The sequence below is a fragment of the Bubalus kerabau genome, chromosome 12 (genome assembly GCF_029407905.1).
Source record: "Bubalus kerabau isolate K-KA32 ecotype Philippines breed swamp buffalo chromosome 12, PCC_UOA_SB_1v2, whole genome shotgun sequence".
Taxonomy (NCBI): Eukaryota; Metazoa; Chordata; class Mammalia; order Artiodactyla; family Bovidae; genus Bubalus; species Bubalus kerabau.
Genome location: NC_073635.1, coordinates 54,965,351 through 54,982,985, shown reverse-complemented (window position 1 = coordinate 54,982,985; position 17,635 = coordinate 54,965,351). Strand labels below are relative to the sequence as shown.

The 17,635-nt window shown below is 32.8% G+C and overlaps 1 protein-coding gene across 16 annotated transcripts in view; it reads left to right on the top strand.

Moving 5' to 3' along the window:
• Nucleotides 1-17,635, top strand: part of RBM26 (RNA binding motif protein 26) — a 97,244-nt gene that overhangs the window by 56,552 nt on the left and 23,057 nt on the right. For 9 of the 16 annotated variants that reach the window (XM_055542743.1, XM_055542742.1, XM_055542741.1 and 6 more), the window contains 9 exons: nucleotides 1,123-1,234; nucleotides 2,341-2,500; nucleotides 4,653-4,817; nucleotides 5,515-5,646; nucleotides 6,932-7,003; nucleotides 13,417-13,542; nucleotides 13,892-13,966; nucleotides 14,901-15,068; nucleotides 16,703-16,807. In XM_055542743.1, coding sequence (XP_055398718.1) covers nucleotides 1,123-1,234; nucleotides 2,341-2,500; nucleotides 4,653-4,817; nucleotides 5,515-5,646; nucleotides 6,932-7,003; nucleotides 13,417-13,542; nucleotides 13,892-13,966; nucleotides 14,901-15,068; nucleotides 16,703-16,807 — 1,115 coding nt within the window. The remainder of the gene's footprint in view (nucleotides 1-1,122; nucleotides 1,235-2,340; nucleotides 2,501-4,652; nucleotides 4,818-5,514; nucleotides 5,647-6,931; nucleotides 7,004-13,416; nucleotides 13,543-13,891; nucleotides 13,967-14,900; nucleotides 15,069-16,702; nucleotides 16,808-17,635) is intronic. The other 7 variants (XM_055542747.1, XM_055542746.1, XM_055542744.1 and 4 more) reach the window with 3 other exon arrangements.

Here is a 17,635-nt window from a genome sequence, read left to right as displayed (position 1 = left end):
TGAAGAGATGTAGGATAAGTCAGAGTTAGTCAGAAAAAGCGGGTTGATAAAGTACGTATAGCCTGTTGATACTTTTGTGAAACCAGAAGATATTTTTGATTAGAACAGAGGGAGTAAGGGATGTCAGAGGGAATAGGAGGTCAATTACAGGCGTTTGAAAAATTATAGAAGAGATGATGGTAGCTAGACTTACAGTAGTAACACTGGGAAGTAAAAGATTTAAGTTCAGTGGAAAGAATTGACAACACCTATAACTTATTGATTTGGGGACTTAAAATAGGGCTAATGGAGATGGTAAAATGAAAGACACTAGGTTTCTGCTTTTGGATAATTGGGCAGATGATACTTTTATTCATTGAGAGAAAGAATCGATTTGGTAGGAAGACCTGCTTGGAAATTATAGTGGTAGCCATGAGAAAGACTGTACTGGAACAGATCCAGAATTCTTTTGGTTACATGTGTTTAGAGATACTCAGGAAAGGATTTAAATAACCAATTTATCCAGTTCCTTTTTAAAAAGGAATTTTAAATATATATTTTTTTCTATGTGGACTAAGGTTAGCATGTTTTAAACTTGAGCATCGTTTGGGAATAACAGGTTAAATGTAGTTGTGTTTGTCAAACTCTTAAAAGTGTGTAAAATATTGGAAGTAGTTTGCAGTTTACAGTTCTTTTGCAATGCATTTCAATCTTTTGAATCTTTACCTTTTAAAATTTAACATAATTTTATTATGTTAATTTGCTGATGTTTAAATAAGCAGCTCATTTCAGTCGCAATTCAAAGTTGTTGATTCTTAAGGTCATTGCACTAGTGTTAAATTTTGAATCTTATAGGTTGTGCATTTGATTTCAAAACTATAAACTTAGAGTTCCAAGATGATTTGTTTATTATTAATTTGACATATGAGAATTACTGATTCTTCTTAATTTAAGTGTGAAAGGAATTCAAAGTAAATTAAAATCACTTAGATTACTGTATTTAGATGTACATTTTTTTCTGTTTCTTCTAAAATGTATATTTGGACAAAAAGCCAGAACTTTGTTTTTAATGTAAATTTAAGAATGTGGCTATGATTAACAGAAAATATTAATCTTTGCTTCCTTTTCTTTTGTTTCAAACAGAAAAGCCTCCTAATAAAAGCAGTATGAGGATAGTAGTGGATTCAGAGTCAAGGAAAAGAACCATTGGTTCTGGGGAGCCTGGAGTTCCTACAAAGAAGACTTGGTTTGATAAGTAAGCTGGCAGAGGAAATTGAGGAATTTTATTGTACTGTGATTTTTAGGATCATTGCAGTATTATTGTGGCAGTAATAGTGGTCTCTTTCAAAGTAAAATTTATTCTGTAGGGAGTCCCCAACTAAAGTATATAGTATCTGTTTTCTAAAAGTGTGTATGTTAGTCGTCTGGTACTTGGAAGGTACATGCTTACAGAAATGGTGTGGTGGTTAGCATATTGTTTTTCCTCTTTGTACCTACCTACCCCCAAAAACCCAACCCTTAGAGATGTTGTTGAATACTAGCTATTTAAGGGATAGTCATGAGCCTGCTATTAGGGAAGAAATGGGAGGAGGCTTTAGCATGTGGGCGATTCCTGTAAAGAGTTAGAAAGCAGTCTTTGGTGGGGGCAGGGGAGATAGGATGGGCACCGAAGTTGTTGAGGAAGGGCTTCAGAGAAGCAGATAGAGAATCAGAATGTTAGTGTATGTGTTGGATGATTCATTTACAATTTAGCATGTTTGAGGAAAGACTAGGATTACATTTTTAGAGCTTTAACGTATGTTTATTAATGGATAATATATAGTTCTGGCTCTGCCTTTAATTCTCTGATTTAAAGCAAGTATTATAACCTCCCTGGGCCACAGTTTTGTCCCTGTTTCTTCAAGTGTCAAGTGTATGGTCTGTTGTTCGCCACATTTTGTTTTAATTGGAACGAGATCAAGACAGTGATTTCTTACTTTTAATCAGTATTTGAAAATAGGAATTATTTTGATAAGGTAGCTTTTCCTGAAATGGTGCAAATGGTGAAATGGTTATATAGGCAAATTGACTGAAAGAGGGTAGACCTTTCCTGCTGAAAATTTTAAGCAGGCGTAGAATAGAAGTGGGAAGGAACAAATGGTCTGGAAGAACCTTTCTTACTTGGCTTCTGTGAAAGATAAGAACACTACTTATTTGGAAACTTCATTTTTTAAGGAAAAAAAGTATAAATTTCCTTTATCACCTAGCAATTTCAATTTTGAAAAGAAAATTGAACTTAAGTTGCAAAACTTGATTCCTTTGTACTTGATAAGCATCAGAATTTATAAATAAATGTATTAATTAACTTGATTTTTGTTACAGACCAAATTTTAATAGAACAAACAGCCCAGGCTTCCAGAAAAAGGTTCAGTTTGGAAATGAAAATACCAAACTTGAACTTAGAAAAGTTCCTCCAGAATTAAATAATATCAGCAAACTTAATGAGCATTTTAGTCGATTTGGAACCTTGGTTAACTTGCAGGTAAGAGCTATGAGGTGATTCTGTTGTCTTTGCTTAATTTAGAGAGGAAATCTTAATATAGTAAAAAGAAATACTTTTACAAGAAAATATTATGGAAATTTTGGTAATATTCTAAATTTAGAAAATTGGATATGAAATGAAACTTTGTATTTTAGAAAAATGTGATTTTGAATAACATATTTACTTTGAAAAGGCAAGAGGCTTGATTGATCATATTATATACTTTTTACCTAATAGAGGTTATCATAAAATTACAGCAAAGTTAAATAGCCACAGTGGTAAAGTCTAATCTTACTATAGTTTTCATTTCCTTAGTTTCACTTTAGCAGAAGGCTTTAGTCACATTTATTTTTGCTGCCTCTAAGATGGCACATATCTAACAGATACTTTGGGGGCCCAAATATCTAATTAGTTTAAACATTTACTTTTTCCTCTACTGCTTTTGAATGTCTTTTAAGATAAATAACTGTAATTTGTATTTGATTTCACCTAAAATTTGACCTTGGCTTAGGTATATGTTATTTGTGAGATTATTTTGTATTGAGTTTATATTATGGGATATGTTGAAAGTGTTGAAATAATGTTGGGCTTCTTTTCCAGTTTGTATGGCTTTCTTTTCAACTAAAACAATAATTTCCCATAATCTGATAAGAATAGATGTTAGAGAGTACAGCTTAAGTTGGTATTTTGGAAAATTTTGTGGTGTTGCCCTTTAAAAAATAATATTATTAAGTAATAGATGAGAAAATGCATGCTTGCTTAGGGTCAGTCAGTAGAGATTTCTACAGATTTAATGAAAATATTTTCAGCTCTCTGTCTTCCTCATGTATCTGCATGATATTATTACATTATTGGTAACAGCTTACCATGTATTATTTTTGATTTTTTGTTTTGTATTTCTGTATGTATCTACCAATAAATTAGTATGCAAGCTTACAAATATATATGTATTTAAAAGTATGTGGGTCCTTGTTGTGGGTCCTGAGCATACATATTACCCTGTAGTAATTTAACATTATCTGGACTATCTCTAAATATCTTTTTATGGCAGTTCAATTTGATCTACCACCTGTAGATCTAGACTTCGAAAAATTATTTTCCTTACCCAATTAACTACATTAGTAATATTAAATTTAAATAAATTTAAAGCTGAGTATCTCACTATTATCTCAGTTTTTTTCTTTAATTTATATTTTTTCAATTTGTATTTCCTCAGTTACTGTTGAGATTGTTATCTCCTTACAGGTCCTTTTGCTGTATCTGTATCCCATTTGCCTTATTATTTATAAAATATATATTTTGAAAAGTTAGTTTCAAAAAACCCTATAGCTTTATCCTAATTGAACACACCACCATCACCTGCCCCGTGTACAATCCCCGCCCCACCATTTTATATGAATTACTGTTTAATTCTTAACAACTACAGAGTGGGTATTGTTATCCAGAACCAGGTTGTTTGATTCAGGGTCTGTGTGCTTAATCCCTATTTTGTATTGCTTTGCCTCACCAGTAGTTTATAGAACAATTTCGAAAGTGCTGGTATTATTGAACACTAAAAAGCCTTGGATCTGTTAATACTACTTATTCATTGTATAGGTCTAAAGAATTGCATACTTTTTGAGTCGTAGTTTCCTTATGTGTAAAATATAATTGTTGCTATTGTTTTGTAGATTTCCCCCCTTCCTTATCTAAGATTTATTTGTGTGTGCTCTTGCAAATATTTCTGTGAGAATTAACCAGTTTGGACAATTTTACAGATTGATTTTTCTGTAATTTTTAGTTAGAGATCATTCCTTTGAAAATAGTTTACTTCCCTCTTTTGACTCTACATCACTCACTGACATAAGTATTATTTCCCATAGCATTAATATTGAGGGTAAGAAGTGAAGCATTTTGAGTGCTTGTATATAACCTTTGTGCAATGAGCATTCTCTCCTAAATGTTATTTAGAGGAGGCTGATTCTATTCTGAGTGGTCCACAGTTACCATTTCTTCTTGAGTGAAAGTAGACTGTGGTAATAATCTCGATATAAGGTAGTATAAAGATAGACTGTAACTTGGAAGGACTAGTATTTCATTTCCTGAGGCATTTTACTATATAAAGCAACTGATTCATTTGCAAATTCGCTGTGCTTAATATTTTAAATCTTAGGTTGCCTATAATGGGGATCCTGAAGGTGCCCTTATCCAATTTGCAACATACGAAGAAGCAAAGAAAGCTATATCAAGTACAGAAGCAGTACTAAATAATCGCTTTATTAAAGTTTACTGGCACAGAGAAGGAAGCACCCAACAGTTGCAAACTACTTCTCCAAAGGTAAGAGAAATTTGTGTGAAAGTAAATGCTTTTCTTATGAAAGAAAAGCATTTGGCATAGTGTTTTTTAAAAGGAGGGGCATGTAGTCAGGTAGACTTGAGTTCAGATCCTGGCTCTACCATTGTTAACTGTATGTAGGTTTGAGCAAGTTACTTAACTTCTCTAACCTGCTCTTTCATTTTGTTATTACATTCATCCCTAGTTTAGGAAGTCATGAGATGATACATATAAAATATAGAACCATCCCTTAAAGTGGGAGATACTCCAGTATGTAGTACCTGTTTGTATTCTAGAAACTCATACTAGGAGTTCATAATGGAAATCCTTCCTTCCCTCTTCCTTTTTTCTCTTTTTCTTTCTTTTAATCAGGAAGTCAATCAATATATAAAGTTTAATTGCTTGTAGAAGTGTACTATAGCACCTTATTTTTCTATTTAGCTTTCTTCTGTTAATTAAAGAGAGACGAAAGATACTGAAGGGTAGATTTTGATTTTTTCCTCTACTTTATAAATATTTTTTTGTATCTTTGGACATGTATGGGGAACTTGTATGAAGGAAGGAATTTGGCAGGTGATTAGGCTTTGATTATAAGCTGCACTTTTAAAACTGCATGGGCAACTTAGTGACAGAATAACGAAGGTTACTTTCCCTGCTCATGAACTAATCAGCGCGTTTAACACTTTTTTCTTCTTCTGAGGTAATGCAGCCTTTAGTTCAGCAGCCCATTTTGCCTGTTGTGAAGCAGTCAGTCAAAGAGCGGTTGGGTCCGGTACCTTCAAGTACTATTGAACCAGCAGAAGCCCAGAGTGCCAGTTCAGACCTTCCTCAGGTAAATGAAAAATCTTATTGTGCCTGTCACATGATAGATAGGTTCTCAGTCTATTAGTTTCCCTTGGTGATCTGAATTTTAATTAATTGTATGGGTGTGTGTATGTGTGTATATATATATGTGTGTGTGTGTGTGTGTGTATACTTATACAGAAATATAGTCTGTATTTGAACAGCACCTGTAAAAAATTTTTTTACCATTACCATAACATTTTTACGGACTACTTTTCCTGTAGTATTTCAATCTTAAATTCTTTTCTCTAGCTAATACTTACTTATGAGAAAGAGTTCTTTTTCATTTCATAGAGGAGAAAAACTGCCTAAAAAGTAAAGTTTTAGTATATTAAATCTTATTTTTCCATCATCTTTTACTTCATTAGACTCCTGTTCCAGACATAATTATGCAGTAGACTGAACTGAAAGCTTTTGGGAAGGGAAGGCTTAAAAGCTTCAAGTTACTTAATGCAGCTCTCTCAGAACTTTGCATCACTTATTCCTGATTCTCAAGTTCTCTTCTCCATATGTCATTCCCTTCCCACTCCCTTCCACACTCGAGTGGCAGTTTCTTGTTTCCACACCCTCAGTCTCTGAAACTTAACTTTCTTTTGTCTACAGATGTTTCAACATTTGCTGTGTAAGATAGTTAGGATGTAGTATCCTACTTAGCTAATGGATGCCACCTGATTAAAATAGTCTTCGCAGGTTATTCCTGAAGAGTAAGACATTGAGATTTTATAAAAACACGCAGAATGTAAATTAGTAAATTATTAGATACTAAATAACAAACAACCCTCCAATCCTGCTATCTCAAATCATCACCAAATACTGTGTATACTGGCTGTAAAACAAACATACTATAGGAAAGAATGGCATTTGCTTTAAGCTGAAGAAGCAGGCGCATTTTTAACTACTCTAATATTTAGAATGTACAAACTTTCTACTTGTCAACATAGGATTCTAAGAATTTATGATTCTGTATCAGTGAAAGGGACTTTAGCAAACCACCTGCCTATGTGACAGGCACAATAATTTTAAAATTATTTAAAAACTTCTTTATATAATCATTTTCCGTGATCGAGTAATACTGTACACTGTTTACTGTATACTGTTTATTTTTCCAAACACATTTTCTTTCTGTCTCTGTCTTTGCAAATGGCCCAAGGTTTTGTTATTAATATCAGTGTACTTATAGTCAGAATATGTTAGTAGAATGAGAATGTTCAAAATCCCTACAGACTTATATATGTTTGGGGAAACACTGAATATGTCCATTTTAATTTTTTTAGAATGTAACTAAGTTATCTGTGAAGGACAGGTTGGGTTTTGTATCAAAGCCATCTGTTTCAGCAACTGAAAAGGTAAGAATAGCATGATGTGTGTGTCTTGGCTTCATAAATGTTTTCAGGTGGCATCTTAATTTTTTAATTTTTTTCATGGTTCCAAACTCTTGCTTCTTAATAGTATCTGTATCTTTTATTCCTAACTTTTTGCTTTCCATTTGCTGAAAAAGAAAAATATTTGCCTACCTCTTTTTACTTTTTGCATCAGCATTTTAATACTTGCCGCTTACTGTATTTCCTTATGCTCCATTCTTTTTGTTTTTTCACTTACTATTTTTTCTTTAGAGATATTGTACATTTTAATTTTAAACCTCTGATAACCTTATAGAAAGGGCCATGAATTAGGAACTTTACCTGAGTTTGAGCTCTGGCTCTTCACTTACTAACTGCATGCCTTTGGGCAGTGCGCTTAATCTTTCTGAACCCTTTTCCTCATCAATAAGTGGTGATGGTTATATTTGTCTTTCTCTTGAGGTTTTATGAGGATTAAATAAAATATTATTTAAGAGTATTTTGTAAATTGGAAAGAATGGTGTAAATAAGTTTTTTAAGACAACAGCTATTGTGTATAGTGTAACGATGCAGTTAGTCTTTTTTTTTTCAAATGAGGGGAGCAAATGCTGACTAAATTAAGAGCATTTTTGGACCTGTCTTATAGTTCTGTGCAGATATATTAATTTTTTGTTTAGGTGTGAGTGAATGGCCCTGATCTTTAGTCTTTTTTTGAGGTACGTGGAATCACAGAATATTAGAATTGGATAATCTTTCTTATTTCTTTATCCTAACCTTAAAGGAAGGTAAGGCCCCGCAAACTTTATGGTTGACCTATACACTGTGAGTTACTGAGCTAAGACTGGAACCTGGATCTTCTATTTCTAGTCCCTGGCTCTTTCCATTATGAAGATTACGGAGGAAATTGACATTATAGATAATTAGAACGTCTCATGAAATAGCTGACCTGCTGTCTTCACTGGTTCTTCAGTATATTATTTCCATATTTACTGTGTTAAACTTTGTCAGTTCTGGAAATTTGAATATGAATCTCATTCTGAATATCACATTTTCCTCTTGGATACCTCAGCATTACTTTAGGCATAAAATGCCTAAAATGATTCATTATTTCCTCTGTAAAGTAGCATCTTCTCCTAGCCACCCACCTCTGGGAGTGATGGCACCATTTTCATGTTGTGCAGTCTAGAAGCTTTAGAGTCATCCACTTGTGTTTGTAGGTCTCTGCCACCTTCAGTTCCCTGACCTCTGGGCTGGCACCTGCTCTTAATTTACACTGCCACCATCCTACCCTCAGACTTTCTTTAACTCCTTATAGAAACTTAAATAATTTTCTCAGCTAAATGACTTTGCTGGATTAATAACTCATCATACCTCAATTATTCTGGTTCTGTTACCTCTGCTTTAGGTCTTCCTTTCTACCCTAATAAGCCCTTTTCTGCTCATTGTCTCTTGCTATTTTCTGCCTCTTTTATCTTCTTTTTGGTGGTGGTTTTTCTGGAGTGTATTTCCCTCTGCCTAACAGAATTCTAGTTCTAGTCATTCTTTTAAAAATTGAAAATCTCTCTAACCTCTACTGTGAAATCTCCAGATTTTTCCATATATGCCCCTCTGCCCCTGCCTGAATCTGTATGGCTTAGTCTATGCTACTAAATTTAGCAGTGTCTGATATTTACTTTGATTATTTTTATCCTCTGATACTAAGTAAGTAAGGAATAAGACAACAATATAAGGATCGTTACTCTTAGTATGCATGCATGCATGCGTGCTAAGTCGCTTCAGTCGTGTCCGACTCTGTGTGACCCCATAGATGGCAGCCCACCAGGCTCCCCCATCCCTGGGATTCTCCAGGCAAGAGTACTGGAGTGGCTTGCCATTTCCTTCTCCAATGCAGGAAAGTGAAAAGTGAAAGTGAAGTCTCTCAGTCGTGTCCGACTCCTAGCGACCCCATGGACTGCAGCAGTACTGAACAATTCTGGAGAGGTCTACAACCCTGATTATGTTTAGGATCTGTTATGTTAAGACTTGTACTCTAAAATTAAAGTGTACTAATTACCACTTTTACAAAACTTTTCTAGTATGTTTTCCTACTTGTTCTCATTATTTTTTAACATGTTTTATATAGCTTTAGATAAAAAGTGTACAGATTTGGAATTGATAGTATAAATTTGCTAATATAGTTAGCATTAACTTAATTTATGAAAAATCACTAATGGTAGTGGGCTATTTATAAAAGAAAATTACTCAGCAAAGATTGTAATGAATCTTCTAAGGAAAGAAATTATTTACCAGTATGTAACTTCCAGGCTTCAGTGAACCTGTTTACAGAATAGCATTTTGTTTTTGCTTATTCTTTGTTATTTCTGTTCCTAGTCAGTAGGGATTTTTGTGTAGTAATCCTTAGAGCTCAGTGATACAGAGAAGTCTTAGGGAAGAGTAGGAGAATGTTCATCAAATGTTATTTAAATTTTTAAAAATTGAAGGCAGGCAAAAACTCAAACCTTGAACCTAAACAGTAATTTCTGTCATTGTTAAGGCAAATAAGTGCACAAATATAAAATTTTATCCCCTACCTCTTGTAATAGCCAATAAACCCTTTAGTGATTCTTTGTTAATCTAAGACTGCATGTGAGAGGGCTAAGAAAGAGGAAACTTAAAACCTGATTTTTGCTGCTATATTAAGATACTAGTGATCAATAAAATGATGCCCGAATGCCTCAGCTTACTATAGAGAGATTTATGAAGAATAAAATTGGCATTTGCTTTAGAAACGTGTGAGAACTAGCTTATTGAGAGTGTGGCTTTGAGTCATCTTAACTATGTTTCTTTTGTGTTTGATTTTAACTTGGCACCAATTATTAAAAAATGATACTTGGATGACTTAATTTGTAATAACCTTCTTTTGCAGTAAGTCATTTTTACAAAATACTTTTTTTCCCCATTTTTATCCATGAGAAAAATCTGTTTTTTTTTATAAGTACTAATAATAGTCATGGCTTGTAATATTTTATATAGGAAATGAATAAGGAGGTATTAATAGATTATAACCTCTATTTTATTGAAGAATTGGCTTTTATCTTGAAAGTAAGAAGTATTAGTGATGTATATATTTCAACAACAAAGGGTATGATACTTTTCAACTCATCTTACGAATTCAACAAAAACTTTGATATCAGACCTGACAAGTGTATTACAAGAAAGGAAAATTACAAGCCAATATCTCATGAACGTAAACACAGAAGTCCTAAATACGATTTTAGCAAGTGTGCATTGGTAATAGAAAGAATACACTTTGACCAGGTAGCATTTATTCCAGAAATGCAAGGTTGATTTAACATTTGAAAATCAGTTTATTTCACCATATTAACAAAATAAAAGATTGAGGGAAGGAATGGGGTAGATATTGAAGGGAGGGGAACCGGACCCCATGTGATTATTTCAGTAGGAAAAAAACATGTGATAAAATTATTTAGTCACATTACACATTTTGGAAATTAGTAATAGAAATAAATTTCCTTAATTTTGACAAAGTATATCTGCAAAAAAACCGCAAAAAAACCCTACAGCTAACATTATTTGTTAATGGTGAAATACTGAATACATTCCCCCAAGATCAGGAAGAACAAAGGGTGTCCACTCTTGTCACTTTTTCCCAGTAGTATAGGGCCTAACCATATAATAAAGCAGGAAAATAAATGGCGTAAATGTTGGAAAGGGAGAAACAGAACTATGTTTACTCATAGATGATATGGTTATATATGTAGAAAATCCAAAAGAATTCACAAACAACTTGAATTAATAAGTGTATGCAGCAAGGTCACTAGAAATAAAGTCAATATGTAAAAATACGGCATATGCAGAAACCCTTTCAAAAATAGAGATGTGGTTGTTTAGAAAGGCTACTATGTTTTGATTATATTCTTAGAACTGTAGCATCATTTTCTGTTGGGTTTGTTACTTCCCTCCACTGGTTTCATTTTTAACAGATTTTCTTTTGTCACAAGTCTATTTTTATCTTTTGAAAAATGCAAGTATTTTTTGTTATTCGAACACTTACTATCTAAACTCTGAAACCAAATAGCTTCAGATAGTGAGCAACATTTGTAACTTCACTGTTTGTAAGATATTTTATTTTCACATTTCTACACCTCTGAAATTGGGCTGTATCTTATAGTTGTTGATGTTTATGGTTATAATTGGCAGCCTTTTCCTTTAGTAGGGTTATATTAAATGACTTCCTAGTCAGTGGTGTCTTAAACTCAGTGAAATAAATACGTTAGCTCATGTTCTGTTTTTACAGAAGGAAGTTCCTGGACAAAACAAGGAAGTGATATAGGAATACAGAAATCTTCTTGTTGTCGGATGATTTTATTAACCCTGAAACACTACACCTTAGTCTGATATCTGGTATTAATAACAATACTTTGAAAGGGAGAATTCTCTACTCCTTGAAATTGGAGAAGTGCTTAGTTAAATTACATGGATTGCTTTACTTCTGGCTTTCTTATAGCTCTTATGATAATATATCATTTGAAAGGACAAAATAGTATTATAATATTGTTTCCAAGTTTATTTGAATATAGAAATCTTTTTGGGTCACAGCTTTTCAACTGTTACAGAACCGTCATGATGAAGATGGTTTATGAAACGCTCCAACTTTGGCTTCAGCAGATCATCTTATGTTTCTCCCTTTCGACAGTGTTTGTCTCACCCTTACATGTTCATACAGCTTGACATTGCGTAGTGTGGTAAGGTAGCATGATGGAATAGTGACAAGTTAGACAGTGAACTAAATCCACGTCCATTTTGTATTTTACTGAGTGCAACCATTTCATATTTGTTAGTGATACCTTGAGTGTTTTCATTACTGAAGAAAATTATCAAATTTTGAACATATCAACTACTGTAAAAATCCTTTATTTTTAAACATCAGTTGTGCTGTATGGAGGTAGTATAATTACAGTATTCTAGATTTTTTTTTTTATTTTGAAGCTATGCCATTCTTGAATACTTAGAATAGTGATGAGTTGCTTAAGCTTTGTGATGTTCCCTAATCTAATTTCATGATAAAATATTAGAAAGTCATGTCCAGATCTTTTAGTAGTCAGAAAATAGGACTCGTTTTCTCATTGATACTCTTCTACTTACGTAGTTCTTCTGACTTCTTTTAGGTCATGACTTTGAAAGCTGTGTTTTTTCCTTTGGAAAGTTACACAGTCTCACATGTTTCATGTTTAGGTTTTATGGCATTCATAGATCTCTTTGAAGGGATCTCTAAACTCCTTCCCAAGAACCAGTAATCAACCACTCTCTGGAACCTACAACTTTCTGTTTCTTTTGGAAGATAAAAAAGGCAGCCTGACACTTTAATGTTCTTGAATTGATCTTTGTGAGGAAAAGATTGTTCACTCTGATCTACCATCACTTCATTTTAATTTAGTGCAAAAGTGTTTATTGAGTACTTGCTTTGTGTCTGGCGCTGTTCTAGGCACTGAAGATACAGCAGTGAGCCATGTTAAAAAACAAATCCTTACTCTAATGGAATGAATCTTTGTGTTTATGAGGACATTAGACACTATCAGGTTGAACTTTCTTATTTAATGAGCAAAATGAGGCCCAAAAAGGTTCCTGAACTCACCCATGGTTTCATAATTAGTTGGTAGCAAGGTTTAGGTACTGGAAGAAGCACAAAGAAAAGAAAGACATGGTTTATGTTTCAGGGCTTTTACAGTAAGGACAGGGAAGAGAGATTGAGAGAGAAATATAAATTAAAGTATCATCAGGTCATTTTTACTAAATATTTTAATAGGAATATTATTTCATAGAGGAACCTAGGTAGAAGAAATAAGTGATTAAGACTTTGCAGAGATCTTGAATGGTTGTGCTAAACCTGAGCTGAATTAAAGGGAATAAGGTCCCTTAAAGAAAAAGGAGTAATGCTAATGCTGGCAAAGAAATGGAGAAGACAAAGCAATAAGGTTAATGTCAGAAATGTCAATTATAAATGATCATTTTAAATTATTTTCAGGACATAATTCCTCCTCTGCTGTGCTCTTGTGTATAGTTTATCTTTAGTCCCTAGGAATACTAGTAATGTGTTCAGCAACTAATATTTTATCAGTGTTATAGTAATACCACCAGTGTTTTATTGATTTGAAGTTTTTATATGTTTGTTTTTTGCTTTTTTCCTGAAGGTATATGATATTACTTTAAAATTTTTTCACTGTGTAGCTTATCCCCCACTCATACTCTTCCGTTCAAGATGTTAAATGTGACTTAGTTACTGTTACTATATAAGTACTTTTAGTTCAGTGTGCTAAATTTTGACAGGAGTGCTTTAAAGTTGAGTTTTGAAGGAAATAGGACTCAGGAGATCATGACTACTTGATACATTTTTTGAAAAATTGAATTTGTATTGGTAGGTATTGTCTACATCTACTGGCTTAACAAAAACGGTGTATAATCCAGCTGCTTTGAAGGCTGCACAAAAAACCTTACTTGTTTCTACTTCTGCAGTTGATAATAATGAAGCACAGAAAAAAAAGCAGGTAAGTATAGTTAGTAGTGTACAGTATTTGCATATAGGGAAGCTTTTTCTGCATGTATGTGTTTTTTCATAAAATAAAGATTAAGGTATATATGTTGGCCGCCACTGAACTTTTGTTTTCCATAGTATATTAGTAAATATTAATTTTCTTCTTGTAATGAAAGGCTATCCTGATTAATCTTTGAAACTTGCATACTGTTTAAGCTTTACATAGGAAAATTTTGCATTTATTTTTGTTTCTAAGCTTCTTGCCACAATCTCATTTAGAGCACAGTTCTGTTCTTAAGTAATTGTGGGGTTTTTTTGGGAAAAGTTAAGTTTTCTAATACTATTTTTGATCACTTCTCTAGGAGGCACTGAAACTTCAGCAAGATGTAAGGAAAAGGAAACAAGAAATTTTAGAAAAGCACATTGAAACACAAAAGGTAAAATAATCAAAGTTAGATTTGTCAGAGGGAACAGTATTTGGCTAGGCTAAGAACAATATGCCTGACATAGCAAGAAAGAAGATAAACTGGTAATAGGGAGTAGAAGATGCCAGTTTCACTCTAGTTATGACATTTAATTAGGTGTCAGTTCTTAATTATGTCTGGTAATAAAAGTTATAACATTTCAAAATATTAAAAATATACAAACTTTTGAACATTTGGTTTAAAATTATGTCTTTTCTGATTTAAATTTGTATATACTTGATAAAAAGACATCACAATGCTTTACACCAAAAACTGAAACCATCTTGACTCAGAGAATCTATAATACTATAGATTATGGTATTATATGGTAATACTAAAGAATCTATATTGTGTGGTGTCTTCTACTCCTTACCATGTTTATCTTCTTTCTTCTTATCTTTGTCCAGTGTATTGTTCTTAGCCTAGCCAGTTACTGTGCCCTCTAACAAAAGAAAGAAGGTAATTAAATATTGCACTTTTCTAATATCTCATATGAAGGGAAGCCGTAAACTTTTCCTGTGATCCTTTCTGGGTTGCAGACTGCTTTTGGAGTGTGAATACTTAGACTCAGTAATATCAACAGATGGATTAGAAAGTAAAATTATTGCTATTTCAAATTGATGACTTTTCAGGGATTAAATTAAAGTTAAAGCTTATAACCATAAGAAATCTATATTCTAAGAGACTTAAGCAGTACTATAGTTCTTCACAGTGCAAACCAAGATTAAGACTTGAATTGAGAGAGTGTCACCAGTCTGCTGTTCTGCTGTCTTGGTGATTGTAAGCCTTGTCATGAATACATAAGCTATAAGTAGTAGTTATTTATTTTTATATTTACTTTGCTGTGTTTGCTTTCTAAGTAGTAGTAGAATTAAGTCTTATATTTTTGTTTTTAAAAATCGGCCAGATGTTAATTTCAAAACTGGAGAAAAACAAAGCAATGAAGTCTGAAGATAAAGCAGAAATAATGAAAACTTTAGAGGTTTTGACTAAAAATATTACCAAGTTGAAAGATGAGGTCAAAGCTGCTTCACCTGGACGCTGTCTTCCAAAAAGTATAAAAACTAAGACTCAGGTATTTCAGTTTGTGTTGTTATTTATACTGCATGTGCATGCAAAAAAAATTAAAACACTGCATTAAGATTCATTCTTGATTTAATATTCTTTGCTACCATTCTCCCCCTTCTCTATTAATTAATAAGTTAATAAATACAAATAAGCAAACGATTTCATCTTTTGAATCTTGTACATTGTAGCTAGAAAGTCAATAATTAGGAGAATAGGAACAAAAAAGTAGCTTGAGGACAAAACAATATATGTGCTTGAATGCTTGATAGGAGTTTGAGCTTTATTTTGTAAGTAGTTGGTGGCATAAAATGTTAATGAACAGAAGTAACAATTTGAGTCACTGTTGCAGAATGAGCTGATTGAATGGGAGAAAATTCAAGTATATTAACTGATTAGACATAAGAAATTGAGCAAATTAATTTCAGATGACAGTAAGTGATTTTTAAAAATCCCACGGAGTTACAAATACTTAACACTTGGTGTGTGTGTGTGTGTGTATATGTAATCATGAGTTCATATTGATATTTCTGATTCTAATCTAACACCACAGTGTTCTTTGTTTCTTTCTCTTATGCCTATTTCCCTGTTCCCATAATGACAACTTGTTCCCACTAACATCAATACAGTATATACTTGCACATTCAGATGGTTCCAAAACTGCTAAAATAATACCACTTTCATCAGCTAACTAAATATAAAATTCAGAATTTGTTTGCATTTTTTACAACCTCACAATATACTCCATTTAGAGTATAGAATCAAACTTTGGTATAGGATCACGTTTTTGTTTTTTTCCTTTTGTGTGGTTATGTTATTAATTTGATAAAGTTAGGTCTATTTCTATATGTATTCAATTTTGGATTCCTCTCCCCCTTATTCTTGTTGATTTAATTTTCTTGTATTTTTATTTTTAAAATGTATTTTATTTCATAATATATGAGGATCTTAGTGTATCTTTAATATAGAAGAATTAATTTCCAGATGATATGAAGGTTACACAGTCCTAATTGATTTGAAGTTATTTCAAATAATCTTTAGCAATTGCATGGTAATAACCATGAAGGAGGCTCCATTGACATAATTCTCTCCTGTTTCACTCTCTCAATTTAATTACCCTAATTTTATTTTCTCAATAAATAAATAATTAACATGATTCAAAAGTTATACTATTAATATATATAAAGGATTATATAGATAATCATTCCTGTTTGATCTCTGGCACTCTGTTCCCCACTCTTCCCTCCCTCTTGGTATGTGTGTGTATGTATGCTTTCTTACGTGAAAGGGTACTATATAGTCCTCATTTGGACCTCAGTTTTTTGTTTTCCTTTGCACGGTTATTTCCTGAAAATTCTTCTGTGTAGAAATTTCACTCTGGCTTCCATATGGAAAATGAATTGTAGGGAAATCAGTGAAAGTAGGAACAAGTTAGGAAGCCTGTTGCATTAGTGTAGACCTAGGTGATTGATGGCTTGAATTAGGATGGTAGGATTGGAGATAGAGAACAAATGTATAGATTAAATAGGAATACTTAAAAAGCATTCCTTATAAAAAATTGTGTGTGTGTGTGTATGTGTGTGTGTATATATATATAAATGCAGGATATTATTGTCACTTCAATTACTAATCACTGTTTTCTAGATGCAGAAAGAGTTGCTTGACACAGAACTGGATTTGTATAAGAAGATGCAAGCTGGAGAAGAAGTCACTGAACTTAGGAGAAAGTACACAGAATTACAGCTGGAGGTATGTTTCATCAGTACCACACAGTATGCTGTTATGGTCTTGAATGTTTATTTGAAAAATATTCTTATTCTGATCAGCAGTCTTTGACAATCTCTGGAAAACATTTTGGAAGTTGATATAAGAAAGAAGGAAGAGGTTAGCAAATTTTTTTAGAACTAACAGAAAAATCTCTTAGTATTTAATGAAAGGTGGCAGCTGGTCTCTCGACTTCTAGTAAATTTTATTCCTTTTCTATTTTTGTTTTTTTCCTGGAACCAAAATCTATTCAAGATTTTTCAGGTGTTCTTATGGAGATGTTCTATGCATATATAGACATGTTACATTGAGTTACTATAAGGATCAGAGTTTCTGTGGTAGAATTAACATCAAAGAACATGTTTACTCAAGTTTTGCCTATAGGTGGTGCTGTGGGTGTTTTTAAAAGAGAAAAAACTAGTTTCTTATAGTTTAGTTATATGATTATTTGTATCAGAAAAAGCTAATAAAATTGAACTCTAATACATGATAATTTCTAAAGCGGAAAGATATTTAAAAATCATAATTACATTTTGATGTAAAGAGACATTTATGTCATTAGTGTAGTTGGTACTTGTCTGTATTTATCATTGTTGCCACAACTAAATTTTTTGTATCTTAGCTTATTGTTTCTGAAAATAATGCTTTCTTCTAAATTTTTTAGCAACTTGATTTTCTTTTTCCAACATCAGTTTAGTTCAGTTCAGTCTCTCAGTCATCTCCGGCTCTTTGCAACCCCATGAACTGCAGCACGCCAGGCCTCCCGTCCATCACCAACTCCAGGAGTCCACACAAACCCATGTCCATTGAGTC